Genomic DNA, 13,349 nt, shown 5'->3' on the forward strand with positions numbered 1-13,349 from the left:
GTGGGGTACTCATCCACAATCAAGTCCACCAACTTTCTGTCTTAAATTCTATTCTGTATATCTGTCCGTTTGTTTATTTTTCTGTCTGCTGTTTGAAAACTGTATCCTACACCAGGAATGTCCTATTCGGTTTGATCAAGTGGCTTTCCTCGGGAATGAGAGGCTGCATCATGATGTAAGAGGCTGCATCATGGTGCATCATGGTGTAAGATGCTTCCATATCCAGACTGGGCCCACATCAGCAGCATCACTTGCGTCGCCGTGTGGCATTAGCGACATCACTGGTGTCTGTGCAGATGGTATTTGTGGGATGAAGAAGCAGCGGTCGCCCTGAGTGATTCTGTATGAACTCTACAGCATTGCCAAGGGTTATGACATGTATGGAGGAAGATTTGTAAGAATAAACATGAAATGGTTGATTGGCCGTGTACACTTTAACATCAGAGTGATTTCATTAGACCTATGAAAAACAAGTGTACCGTTTGTATTTATTGACGTAGGGTGAATTGACTTTAATATTGTGGTGTACAGAGGTGATGTTATTTTGTTCAGCCTACTCTTAAGAAACAAAATGGTATTAAAGTAGAAGTTAGCATTATATTTTCCATGTGTTGATGATGGTTAGCAGGGGCGCGGGAGATATTTTAAAATTGAGTGGGACCAAATTGTGAGTAATAACCCAGATAGTGATCAGGCTTCCAGATATCGGACCATCACTTCTGGCCCCCTGTCGACCATCGTGATGTTTTAAATTTGCCAGAATATTACGATAATAACATTTATTGTTTTCAAAATGTTTTGATCAAAATTGTCAAAACTGGAGGATGGGCTCAACACCAGATGTGCCCTCAGTGGGGGGTCTCAGCTTTTACGCTTCTAATTCTAATTTTATTAATTTTGAGTTATTTCACACTGCTTGGGCCAATAATTGAATACTCTAAAACAGGGGTTCTCAAAGTTGTGATTGGTGAGGGCCAATTCAGGAACCCAACATTAACTGAGGGCCAATTCAGGAACCCAACATGAACTGAGGGCCAATTCAGGAACCCCACATTAACTGAGGGCCAATTCAGGAACCCCACATTAACTGAGGGCCAATTCAGGAACCCAACATTAACTGAGGGCCAATTCAGGAACCCCACATTAACTGAGGGCCAATTCAGGAACCCAACATTAACTGAGGGCCAATTCAGGAACCCAACATTAACTGAGGGCCAATTCAGGAACCCCACATTAACTGAGGGCCAATTCAGGAACCCAACATTGACTGAGGGCCACCAAAGGGGCGGGGGGAGAAAAGAAACCTGGAAAATAAACCCCATTTGTAATGATTTTAATGAGCAGGTTGCATCTCTACAGTTTACAGTATATTTATTGCATTAAACATTTTAATTCATAACTGAGGCTAAACTGAAAATCTTAAAAAAATTGCAATGCACACACAATCCCTGGGGTTCTCTACCCTCAACAGACTAATGTGGGATATAACAGTCCTGTGTGCAGTCCATTTCAAGTACAAGCTTACCAGTATTTAGAACACACAGTCTCAGTGGGCCTTGCTTCTTATCAGCATAGGCCTTATTCAGGGCCAATTCCAGCTACCAAAGCACCACAGGAAAACCTGACGGCCACTAAACACCACTAAACGGAGATTCATTCTTTTCAAAGCACACAGTGCAGTTGTATAGTTTTAAGAGTTTTACAGATGTTAATGTGGGCCGCCAGAAATGTTCCCGCGGGCCGCCATTGGCCCCCGGGCCGCACTTTGAGAACCTATGCTCTAAAAGTTACATGGGATGATCTTTAAAGAAGCCATGAATGAACAAGAGTTTATGAAATAGTTAGGCCTATTTAAACAGTCTGATATTAAGTTGTCAATCAAATTACCAAATCAGCATGCACTCTTAACTATGTTTGTAGTTAACATTTTATTTAACTATGTTTGTAGTTGACATGTATTTATGTAATGTTAGAGAATGTGAGGGAACCCTTGTATGGCTTTACAAGTTACCGGAACACATGGTAAAGACCAAAGAAATTAACAGACAATTACAACGATGTGCATTTTACTTAATAATAAATACATAAAAAATATATTGAAACAAACTTAATATATAGGCTACATCACTTCAAGCAAATGCAAAACTATCTCTTTATCAAAACTATCTATATTAAAAAATAGGATATAGTCATGAGCACGCTATCTGATACTGACTTACATTGTTTGCCCTCTGAAAAATTTTGGATTTTGATTTTCCTTGTTGTGCCCCAAGCTTCAAATAACTCCTGTGGGGTATACTACGAAGCACGTTAGACATATCTAGGCTATGTAGTCACAAAGCCAGAACTGAGAGACTCAGGAGAAGTTTTTATCCCCAGGCCATCCGAACTCTGAACTCACACTATACTGACTTTGCACACATTCACTCCTCAGCACTCTCAAACATTTCCCAACTCTGAACTCACACTATACTGACTTTGCACTCATTCACTCCTCAGCACTCATGACCCCCCCCCCCACACACACACACACACACCCACACACACCTACAAGACTTTTAGCACTTTTACATCCCTCTCCCTATGCTACAGACCTTTTATTTATTTTCTTATTTCATCACACGTCAAAACACACACACACACACACACATATCTGACTTTCTCCAACTTTTGCACACTTTTTTATTTATTATTTTTGATTTCTCCTCCATCTACCCATGTCCTTGATTGCCTAGCCTTTCTGCCTAGTAAGCCTCCTCTACATACTTGCTGCACACTGCCCCCCCCCCCCCCCCCCCACACACACACACACACACACACAGCACATTGTCTTCAGGATCTTCTCCAACACACATCCTCTACATACTTACAGCACACTGCCCCCACCTACCCACACACACAGTCACTGCTCCACTCCCCTCCCGCCCACACACACATCTTCACTGTCATCACTCACATACATTACATACAGTACTCTGCTTGCAATAGTAAGTCCCTGCCCCCCCCCCCCTACATACACAGCACATTATTTCATCAGGAAGCTTCTCCAACACACATCCCCAACATACCCCAATACACAGCACATTGTCTCATGAGGAAGCTTCTCCAACACACATATTGCACACTGCCCTCTCCCCACATACACAGCACACTATCCCATCTCCCCTGTCATCCCCCCCACACACACACCAAGACCCCTGGCAGTTGGGTTAGCCCCTTGAGCCGTGGATCTGCCCAAGGTTTCTTCCTTGGTAAGGGAGTTTTCCTTGCCCTGTTGCTCTTGGGTGCTCCTTGTTGGTGCCCCCCACCCAATCCCAATCCTCCCCCACCTTTTTTATGCAGCCCTTGCCACTTAATCTACTAAACCCCTCTTCTACTGCACTTTTTAGGCTGACACCAGACATAATTTCACTGCATTTCTTACTTCCAGTAACTATATGCATGTGACAATAAACTTCCTTGTATCCTTGTATCCTATGTAGACATATCGAGGTTTGACAAAGCCTTGACTCAGGGGTATACGTTAAGTGATACTACGATTGCAGTTATGTGATATATTTGTCAAACTAGGCTTTCAGTTCAGATCTGTGCGCGTTCTCGGTGTTGGGATGACTTTGGCCAATCGTGTAACATGGAGACGCACAAGACCGCCTCTATTTAAAAACAATTACTTCCGCATTCATGAGCGATAGCTTAATCTACACTGCGGTCATTTTTTGAGTCTAACCTATAACATCAAATAAATCAATTGTCATCAGTTGTATGGTATGCACGTCCATAGTGGGATATTTGCACGCACAGCACTATTAAAGCTCATTCAAGATCCAAAATGTTAGTACAGGCGGAGCTCCACCTGTAAGATATGTGACAGAATCCTACACGTGAGATAACTTCGTTTTTTAAGACAATTGATTGGTCAGTGTGCGGTAGATTACACGATTTGAGCTATAACTTAGCACATAACCTCCTCCTGACCAGGTTTGGTTGACAGCATAAGATACCATGGTGATATAGCGACACTAAAACAGATCCACTTTCGTGTCACAGCATACCCTGGCTTTGAGCGCAACATACCTCGCTAACCCACTAATCGAGATTCGTAGTATACCCCACTGACATCTTAGCTATCTATCTCTGCGACTTTGGCGCTTAGAGGGATAAACATTCTGTCATCATCATCCATTAAACAATCTGCCTATCAACATCCATTAAACTATCTGCCTATTAAACTTACTACATTCAACTTCTAAACTATCTACTTTCATTAAACTATGCAACAAACATGTCTATACTAGCAACATTTTAATCATCTCTGCATTATCTGTTTTAACTAGCCCTACATGATATTTTACATCAAAATCTTTGCATTTTCATGCACTGGTAATTCCTTGGAATTGGATTTCTAGTTCACTCCTTTATCGTAAATATCTCAAAAAGTACAAAGTTCACAAATATGGAAAATAAATAGAAGACCTATACATAACAAGACCTCTAGGCCAGGTAGGATGATCAACGTGCAGCCAGGGGCTTCTTCGGTGACGGGAGAGCTGCAGGTAGACAACGGCGAGAGAGCCCTCTCCGCTGCGGGACGTGACATGCGCGCGCGGTCCTTCAAGCACTCGCGAGAAGCGGAATAGAAATCAGAGGCAAGGAGGTCAAAGTACGTCGGCACCTTCATCAAATCACTCGGGCTAAAGATGGCGAATGTGGTGCTCGAGTTTAAGGCGTCTGCCGGAGACTCGGAGCCCCAGAATCGCCCGGTGTTAATCGTCGGCCAACTGGGCAACCTGCAGCAGCTGAACTGGACCCAAGTCAAGGGCAAGCTGCAGCCGGTCGTCACCAAAGAGGTAACTATACATCTGCGGAGAGGGGCACTCAAGTTTGCAAAACTGCATGTTCTTTGATCATATTCTACCAGTAACGTTAAACGTTAGTGACATGACTGCTAAACTGCACTGTATTTACTGATAACAAACAGGTCTACATTTTAGTTTAATAAAATATTTTGCCATTACTTTGCAGCCGTTTGGACGTCTTAATTCACGAGCTTGTGAAATAGTTATCTTAGCTGTCTAGCTAACATTAGCTATAGCTGCCCCAACACATCGGTAGTTTTCTGGTTAGCGTGGCATGCTATATATCTATCTGAAGTGTTCATATTCCGCTGTTAACTGAAGCTTGTGAAAAGCCTGCAGTGGTGAACGTTAGTTGAAAGTATACATACAGAACGCACCAACCTGCTAGCTTGTTAAAATAGCGAGGTAATCTGGCATCAACGCTTTAAGCCTCTTAGCTATTAGCTAACTTTAAATCATTTGACTTTGGAGACCGAAAGGTATGAACGGACAAATCATTAGATTAGATTCAACGTTAATGTCATTGTGCAGAGTACAAGTACAAAGACAAAATGCAAACAATCAGAAAAGTGCAATATGATATCCAAAATATAGACTGGTGGTGCATAGACAGGACAAGATATATAGTGCAGTGTAGACAGTAGTATATCGTTGGTTTACAGTAATATAAATTACATATAAATATGTGCAGCGTATTAGCAGTAACCTTATGCAGAATAAATATGGCTATGTGATATGAACAATGTATGAACAACATGTACAGATATGTGCAGTATAGTAGCAGTAACATTTATAAGAGTAGTAAGACACAATGGATAAGAGCAGTCATAGAACAACATGTACAGATATGTGCAGTATAGTAGCAGTAACATTTATAAGAGTAGTACTGTATAATTGTAATTACAGTACATAAGTAGAACACTATGGGTGGGATAGGGTAGTGCAATTGGCCATGGACAGCTTAACAGGCAGTTATCTGGGGGAGATGGGGCTGTTATTTTTTTAATTTATTTATTTTTATTTTTTATATACTTTTTTGATCCCGTGAGGGAAATTTGGTCTCTCCATTTATCCCAATCCGTGAGGTGAAGCACACACTAATCCCGGCGCAGTGAGCTGCCTGCTTCAACGGCGGTGCTCGGGGAGCAGTGAGGGGTTAGGTGCCTTGCTCAAGGGCACTTCAGCCGCGGCCCACTGGTCGGGGCTCGAACCGGCAACCCTCCGGTTACAAGTCCAGAGTGCTAACCAGTGGGCCACGGCTGCCCCCTGTTAAAGGGCGAAAGGCCGCAAAATGTCTGCAGAATGTCCGCCTCCTTGTCCCTGTCGAGGTTGCCATGGTGAGGGACACCTCAGCAGGAACAGCCACAGGATGGACTCTGCTCTCATCTGAATATTTTACATCTCGCCGCCTCAGAAGTGGCCTTAGTGCAACAGCTGCTTATCAGAGTTGGCACATAATAAAAATAAAAAAGACCTTTAATCAGCTATTTGGCATAATGGATACATGTAGGTTCTCAGTTAAGCGCCACATACTGTGTATGGGTGTCCTGTGTTCTCAGGTGTGTGTGTGTGTGTAATGTGTGTGTCCTGTTTTGCCAGGTATGGCAGTCGGCGCTGGGCATTCTGAACCCCAACCCCACAGACAGCTGCCCGCTGTACCTGAGCCAGGCTCTGGTGGCGTCCTTGCCCCCCCGTGTCAGTCGCCACAACAGCCCCTCCGCCGCACACTTCCTGTCCCGCCTGGTCCGCACATGCCTGCCCGCCGGGAACACACGCTGCATCCTGGTCAGTCCCCTTCCACTGCCCTGTGTGTGTGTGTGTGTGTGTGTGCGCATTTATGTTTATGTGTGTGTGTGTGTATGTTGTAGGTGGTGTGTGAGCGCACGGATGTGTTTATGAGTGTGTGTGTGTGTGTGTTGTAGGTGGTGTGTGAGCGCTCGGATGTGTTTATGAGTGTGTGTGTGTGTTGTAGGTGGTGTGTGAGCGCACGGATGTGTTTATGAGTGTGTGTGTGTGTGTGTGTGTTGTAGGTGGTGTGTGAGCGCACGGATGTGTTGATGAGTGTGTGTGTGCGTGCGCATTTATGTTTATGAGTGTGTGTGTGTTGTAGGTAGTGTGTGAGCGCTCGGATGTGTTTATGAGTGTGTGTGTGTGTGTGTGTGTTGTAGGTAGTGTGTGAGCGCTCGGGTGTGTGTGTGTGTATGTTGTAGGTGGTGTGTGAGCGCACGGATGTGTTTGAGTGTGTGTGTGTGTGTGTGTGTTGTAGGTAGTGTGTGAGCGCTCGGATGTGTTTATGAGTGTGTGTGTGTGTTGTAGGTGGTGTGTGAGTGCTCGGATGTGATTATGAGTGTGTGTTGTAGGTGGTGTGTGAGTGCTCGGATGTGTTTGTGTGTGTGTGTGTGTTGTAGGTGGTGTGTAAGCTCAGATGTATTTATGAGTGTGTGTGTGTGTGTGTGTGTTGGAGGTGGTGTGTAAGCTCAGATGTATTTATGAGTGTGTGTGTGTTGTAGGTGGTGTGTGAGTGCTCGGATGTGTTTGCGTCGGCGTGTGCCATCGCGCGGGCCTTCCCCATCTTCTCACGCCGCTCATCAGCATCGCGGCGTTCTGAAAAGAAACTGGTTACTGTGGAGTTCATCACCGCTTGGCAACAACAATGGCCCTCTGGATGCCAGCACCCTGGAGGTAACACACACACACCTCAAATCACCCCTCGCATACACACACACGCATCTCAAATCACCCCTCACCCACACACACACACCTCAAAGCAACCCTCCCACACTGTAGTTTTCACGTGTTTGTGTGTGTGTGTGTGTGTGTGTGTGTGTGTGTGTGTGTGTGTTCTGACTCTAGTGTCTGACCAACGCAGCTGATGGGGTGCGGTTGGCTGCGCGCATCGTGGACACACCATGCAGTGAGATGAACACCGACCACTTCCTGGAGGTGTGTGTGTGGTCATTTTAAAATGCCTGTTGAATTGGGATTCTGCCGGAGAGCATTAGGCCTATTGGAAGAGAGAGAGCATTAGGCCTATTGGAAGAGAGAGAGAGCATTAGGCCTATTGGAAGAGAGAGAGAGCATTAGGCCTATTGGAAGCCTCTCTGTTCCAAAGAGACGAGAAGAGAAGAGCTGCTACAATAGGGGCTCCACACACGCCACACCGGCCCATTATATATTCCATATATCTCTCTATATTCCAGAGTTCTAATAAGTGAGTGTGTGTGTGTGTGTGTGTGTGTGTGTGTGTAGGAAATCCGTTCTGTAGGACAGGAGCTGGGCATCCCTCCCACCATCATCCGTGGAGAGGATCTTAAGCAGAAGGGCTTTGGAGGTACACACACACACACACACACACACATATATACACAAATGTTTGGTCGTCGTTTTGGACCCAGTTTTTGTTGGGTTTTTGTACACGGGGTACACACACACACACACACACACACACACAAACACGGGGTGACCCTAAAGGAAAATTTCTCCTTTAAGTGTGTTACATACTTCCATCAATGTTTAGATCTGTATATCTCATCCCCTGTGTTAAGGTCCAAGTAAAAACATTAAAGTGTGCGTGTGCGTGCGTGCGTGCGTGCGTGTGTGTGTGTAGGGATCTATGGAGTGGGGAAGGCAGCCGAGCACCCCCCTGCTCTGGCAGTGCTAAGCCACACCCCCTCAGGCGCCACTCAAACCATTGCCTGGGTGGGGAAGGGCATCGTCTACGACACGGGAGGCCTGAGCATCAAGGGCAAGGTGTGTGTGTGTGTGTGTGTGTGTGTGTGAGACCGACCAGAGGCCTCAATATCAAGCCTAAGAGGTGTGTGTGTGTGTACGTCTGTTCAGTGTGTTTGAATTTCATGGCAATGATGTTCTGTGTGTGTGTGCGTGTGTGCGTGTGCAGACCACCATGCCAGGAATGAAGAGGGATTGTGGAGGAGCAGCAGCCATCTTAGGAGCCTTTAAAGCTGCAGTGAAGCAGGTGACGTGTGTGTGTGTCCGTGTACGCTCGTGTGTGTGTGTGTGTGCCCGTGCGCGCTCGTGTGTGTGTTTGTGCGCGTGTTTGTGTGTGTCCGTGCGTGCGTGGAGATGAGAAGGATATGTATCGACTTAACCAACTCTGGGGAATACGGTGAATGAGCTGAAGTCCCAAAACGCTGCGTGTTCCTTTAAGCTTGGTGATGTCTAGAGATAATGTGTGTGTGTGTGTGTGTGTGTAGGGCTTTAAGGATAACCTGCACGCTGTCTTCTGTCTGGCTGAGAATGCTGTGGGTCCCACAGCCACCCGTCCTGATGACATCCACACACTGTACTCTGGAAAGTAGGTACACCCACACCCACACACACACGCCCGTCCTGATGACATCCACACACTACTCTGGAAAGTAGGCACGCGCACACACACACACACACACTCTCAGCAGTGCTCGTCGGGCTCTCAGGAGAGTCACTCTTCCTCTTCTTTCCTAAACGTGTGTGTGTGCGTGCGTTGGTAAACGTGTGTGCTAAACGTGTGTGCGTGCGTTGGTAAACGTGTGTGCTAAACGTGTGTGTGTGTGTAGGACGGTGGAGATAAACAACACTGATGCAGAGGGTCGTCTGGTGCTGTCTGATGGGGTGGTGTACGCCAGCAAGGACCTCACAGCTGACATCATACTGGACATGGCTACTCTCACAGGAGCACAGGTGTGTGTGTGTGTGTGTGTGTGAGTGTGTGCATGTAAGAGAGCTACTCACAGGAGCCCAGGTGTGTGTGTGTGTGTGCGTGCGTGTGCATGTGTGTGCACGCACACATGTGACTGAGAGAGGGGGGCTGTATGTTAACTTGTTCCACTAAGCACTGGTGCTACAGAAGGACCAGCCACAAAATCTGCATCAGTGTATAAAAAGAAAATGTCTATAATCTCTGAAAACAATCACAAATAGGGCAGTTCATCACAGTTCACCAGTTGTGGTTGGGATCTAGGCCTACTGTACCAGTTGTGGTTGGGATCTAGGCCTACTGCACCTGGATTGATAAAAGGCAAACATCTCCCCAAAACATCTGGCTATATTGCGTTTGGAAAGAGCAAAAGCTATCAGCATGAAATAATGTTATTTGGTTTTTCTGTTTTTGTAAAAACAAAAAAAAAAACAGTCCCTGTCGGTTCCATGCAGTTTGACTTTTCAACGGGTATCAGGAAGAGAGGTCATGCCACGAGTTTGTAGTTCATTTTTCTTATACATGTGCATGATTATTAATAATAATAATAATATACATATGCATACATAAGCCAGTTAATTTATTTTGGTAGAAGATTTTTCTACTAAGATTTTCTTCATGTTTAGTTCATATTTCTGAGTTTTAGATTAGAGTATATTCAACTTTATTGTCATTGCACGAGTGAAATACCAGTAATAATATAATAAACTATAATCTAACCAGCAGTGCTAATGAATAGGCCAACGGAACGTCAGAGTGCATCCATGACATGCGTCACTGGAGCGTTTCATATGCATACTGTAGGCAGCCTACTGCATACTATAGGCAGCCTACTGCATACTGCATACTGTAGGCAGCCTTCTGCATACTGCATACTGTAGGCAGCCTACTTGTTTTTTTTTTTTTTCTTTTAAAGTTTTAAATCTGAATGGCCTTGTGTGGATTCTAAATTGTTTGTTTTAAACTGAACAAAAAAAGGCAAATCAACAAGGCGATTGCCACCAACCTATACACCTCGGCTACCTATGCCTGCCTAATCTGGATACACCTCGGCTACCTATGCCTGCCTAGTCTGAATACACCTCGGCTACCTATGCCTGCCTAGTCTGGATACACTTCGGCTCGGAAGATTCTTTGGCTTTAGGCTAAACACTCTACACCTGCAGATCATTTGACTTTTCTCTCCTTCCTCTTTTCCTAGCCCCTCCTTCCTCTTTTCCTGGCCCCTCCTTCTTATTTTCCTAGCCCCTCCTTCCTCTTTGCAAAGCCCCTCCTTCTAATTATTTTGTGAAGGAAACCAGGAAGGTGGGACGATGGAGGACTGAAAGAGATGAGAGATGAGACATCTTGCTCACTTAGGCATCACCTTTTAAGAGATGAGAGATGAGACGTCTTGCTCACTTAGGCATCACCTTTAAGAGATGAGACGTCTTGCTCACTTAGGCATCACCTTTAAGAGATGAGAGATGAGACGTCTTGCTCACTTAGGCATCACCTTTAAGAGATGAGACGTCTTGCTCACTTAGGCATCACCTTTAAGAGATTAGATTCCTTGCTCATTTAGGCATCACATTTAAGAGATGAGACGTCTTGCTCACTTAGGCATCACCTTTAAGAGATGAGACGTCCTGCTCACTTAGGCATCACCTTTAAGAGATGAGATGTCTTGCTCACTTAGGCATCACCTTTAAGAGATGAGACGTCCTGCTCACTTAGGCATCACCTTTAAGAGACGTCAATTACTGATGATGAGGCGCATCACCTCCTAGGCCATACATGGGCCACATCCGGCCCGTGGGCTTTCCCTGACCGGCCCACGTAAGGTCCGTGAAAGAACAATAGTCAAGAGCCTAGCATAGAGATAATGCTCGCAAATCACTATCGTTGTTTTAATTTTGAAAGCGACTGCTATTTGTACGCCCATACATTTGTGCGTGGATGCATACGACGTAAACACCCTCACTGATGTGCTGGTGAATAGAATTTATGCTTCAAGGCCGACACAATGCAGTTGCCTTCATGTCGGGCGTAAACCTTTCAAAGTTTTGTGTCTCTTATGTCTCGCTGCCCCTCCCCACATAAAGGTTGTTAGAACTTAACTCCTACTGCTGCTCGTTGGCGTCACGGCGTTCATTTCAAAACGTTATTGGCAGATAGACAGTTTACAATCGATAACCCATTTGTAACCAAATTGTAACCAAAATATGTCTGAGTTTATTTGCAAAGCTTATGTTAGCTTAACTAGTATGATGCTACTACCCACAGGTTGCTTGAAGCAGCCGCTCAACACACAGAGCGAGTTGACCAATCACAGTTATGTGCATAAAGTTAAAGCAAAAAAAACATAGCCTACATTTTTAAAATAGTTTTCTTTGTGCATGTTGATTAACTAATGACAGCCTACTATTGTCTGCTCCACATTTTCGTAGTCTAATTCTGCATAGAGTTAATTTAATGATTTAATGATGAAATATTGCTGAGTGTTGATGAAATGGTGGCACAGGCCACCGGTTGTACTGACTCCTTCACATTTTCATGACCTAGCCTAATTATATAGATATTGTAGTACTTTTTATATCAGTCTTTGAAAACTGAAAAAAATGTCAATGTCAAAAAATCATTTTCGAGAATGAGGATTAAATACTGGACATAGATTAAATATTGCCGTTTTTCCTTTGTCTCCCTCACATTTTCATCTGTTCTTACGACTAGTAAACAAAACCATATGATTTACTTAATGTTATACAAGAACAGAAAAATTGAGTTCAGACTTGAGTTTGGTATTTTGGGTCCGGCCCTCCTCAACAGTCCCAGTTTGTCATGTGGCCCCTTGGAGAAATTAGTTGCCCACCCCTGTCCTAGGCTAGAATAAACAAACACGCAAATTGCAGAGAATATTAACTTATACCAGAGACTTTCTAATGAGGGGACACAGCACTCAAAAAATCCTCCATAGAAATGCATGGGTTTAGTTTGGAATGGCAATATGGCAGTTGTTTACACATATGCCACCCATTCCGCGGCAAAACATCATGTGTTGTGATCTCGCAGCTGGAGCAAGGTTGGTGTCGTGAAGCCTTGCGCACGCACATTTCTGACAAAATAGATGCCCAATAAATCCCCAAGTAAACTCATGTATCTCTGAAGAAAAAATCCACTATAACACACACAAGTAACAAATAACACTACTTACCCATCCAGAGGGGTATTTCACAAAGGCAGAATTAAGACATCCAAGATGAGTGATAAAGCGAGGTTTGACATAGCGTTGTCTGGTCATCCTAGCTCAACTCGTTTCACTAATGCCAATCCAGGATGAGTAGGAGTGACTATGTCAAGCCAGGTGTAAGTAAATCAGGATGTGTGCGCGTTCTCGTTTCTGCTCCAAAGTGCCCACGGTTGGAATAAAAAAGACGCGGAAAATACATCATTCACACAAAGTGAACAGCCGCTTTTGATAGAGACTAACAATGAAGTAAAGCTGTCCTTTGTGGAATGGGGAATCATGGCTATTTCTGTAAAACAGCAGGAGTAGGCGTGGTAGACCAACTGAATGCAAATTTACGTGATGCACCACGTGTGAGTGCTTCCTTTGTCTCGCACTTAACGTCATTAAGAAAGCGCTTGCCACTGCAAAGATGCACATAGTATGATATACCTTAATATTATAGTTGAAAATACCTTCGAAAACTTGCCCCTCCACTTCCAATCAACTACAGTAGGGTATTCATCAAACGTCTATCAATAAAATAAGCAAACAATGAATACCTAGGCCTATGTTTAATAATTATAAGGCT

General features: G+C 44.4%; 1 protein-coding gene across 1 annotated transcript in view; it reads left to right on the plus strand.

The window, feature by feature from the left end:
- The first annotated feature begins 4,555 nt into the window (after positions 1-4,555).
- npepl1 (aminopeptidase like 1) overlaps positions 4,556-13,349 on the plus strand; it is a 14,829-nt gene continuing 6,035 nt past the window's right edge. The window contains 10 exon segments of the mRNA XM_048255690.1: positions 4,556-4,847; positions 6,456-6,641; positions 7,367-7,495; positions 7,497-7,538; positions 7,710-7,799; positions 8,106-8,187; positions 8,464-8,606; positions 8,755-8,832; positions 9,071-9,171; positions 9,413-9,536. Of these exon segments, the coding sequence (XP_048111647.1) occupies positions 4,698-4,847; positions 6,456-6,641; positions 7,367-7,495; positions 7,497-7,538; positions 7,710-7,799; positions 8,106-8,187; positions 8,464-8,606; positions 8,755-8,832; positions 9,071-9,171; positions 9,413-9,536 (1,125 nt within the window). The 5' untranslated portion in view covers positions 4,556-4,697.

The sequence above is a fragment of the Alosa alosa genome, chromosome 10 (assembly GCF_017589495.1).
Source record: "Alosa alosa isolate M-15738 ecotype Scorff River chromosome 10, AALO_Geno_1.1, whole genome shotgun sequence".
NCBI lineage: Eukaryota > Metazoa > Chordata > Actinopteri > Clupeiformes > Clupeidae > Alosa > Alosa alosa.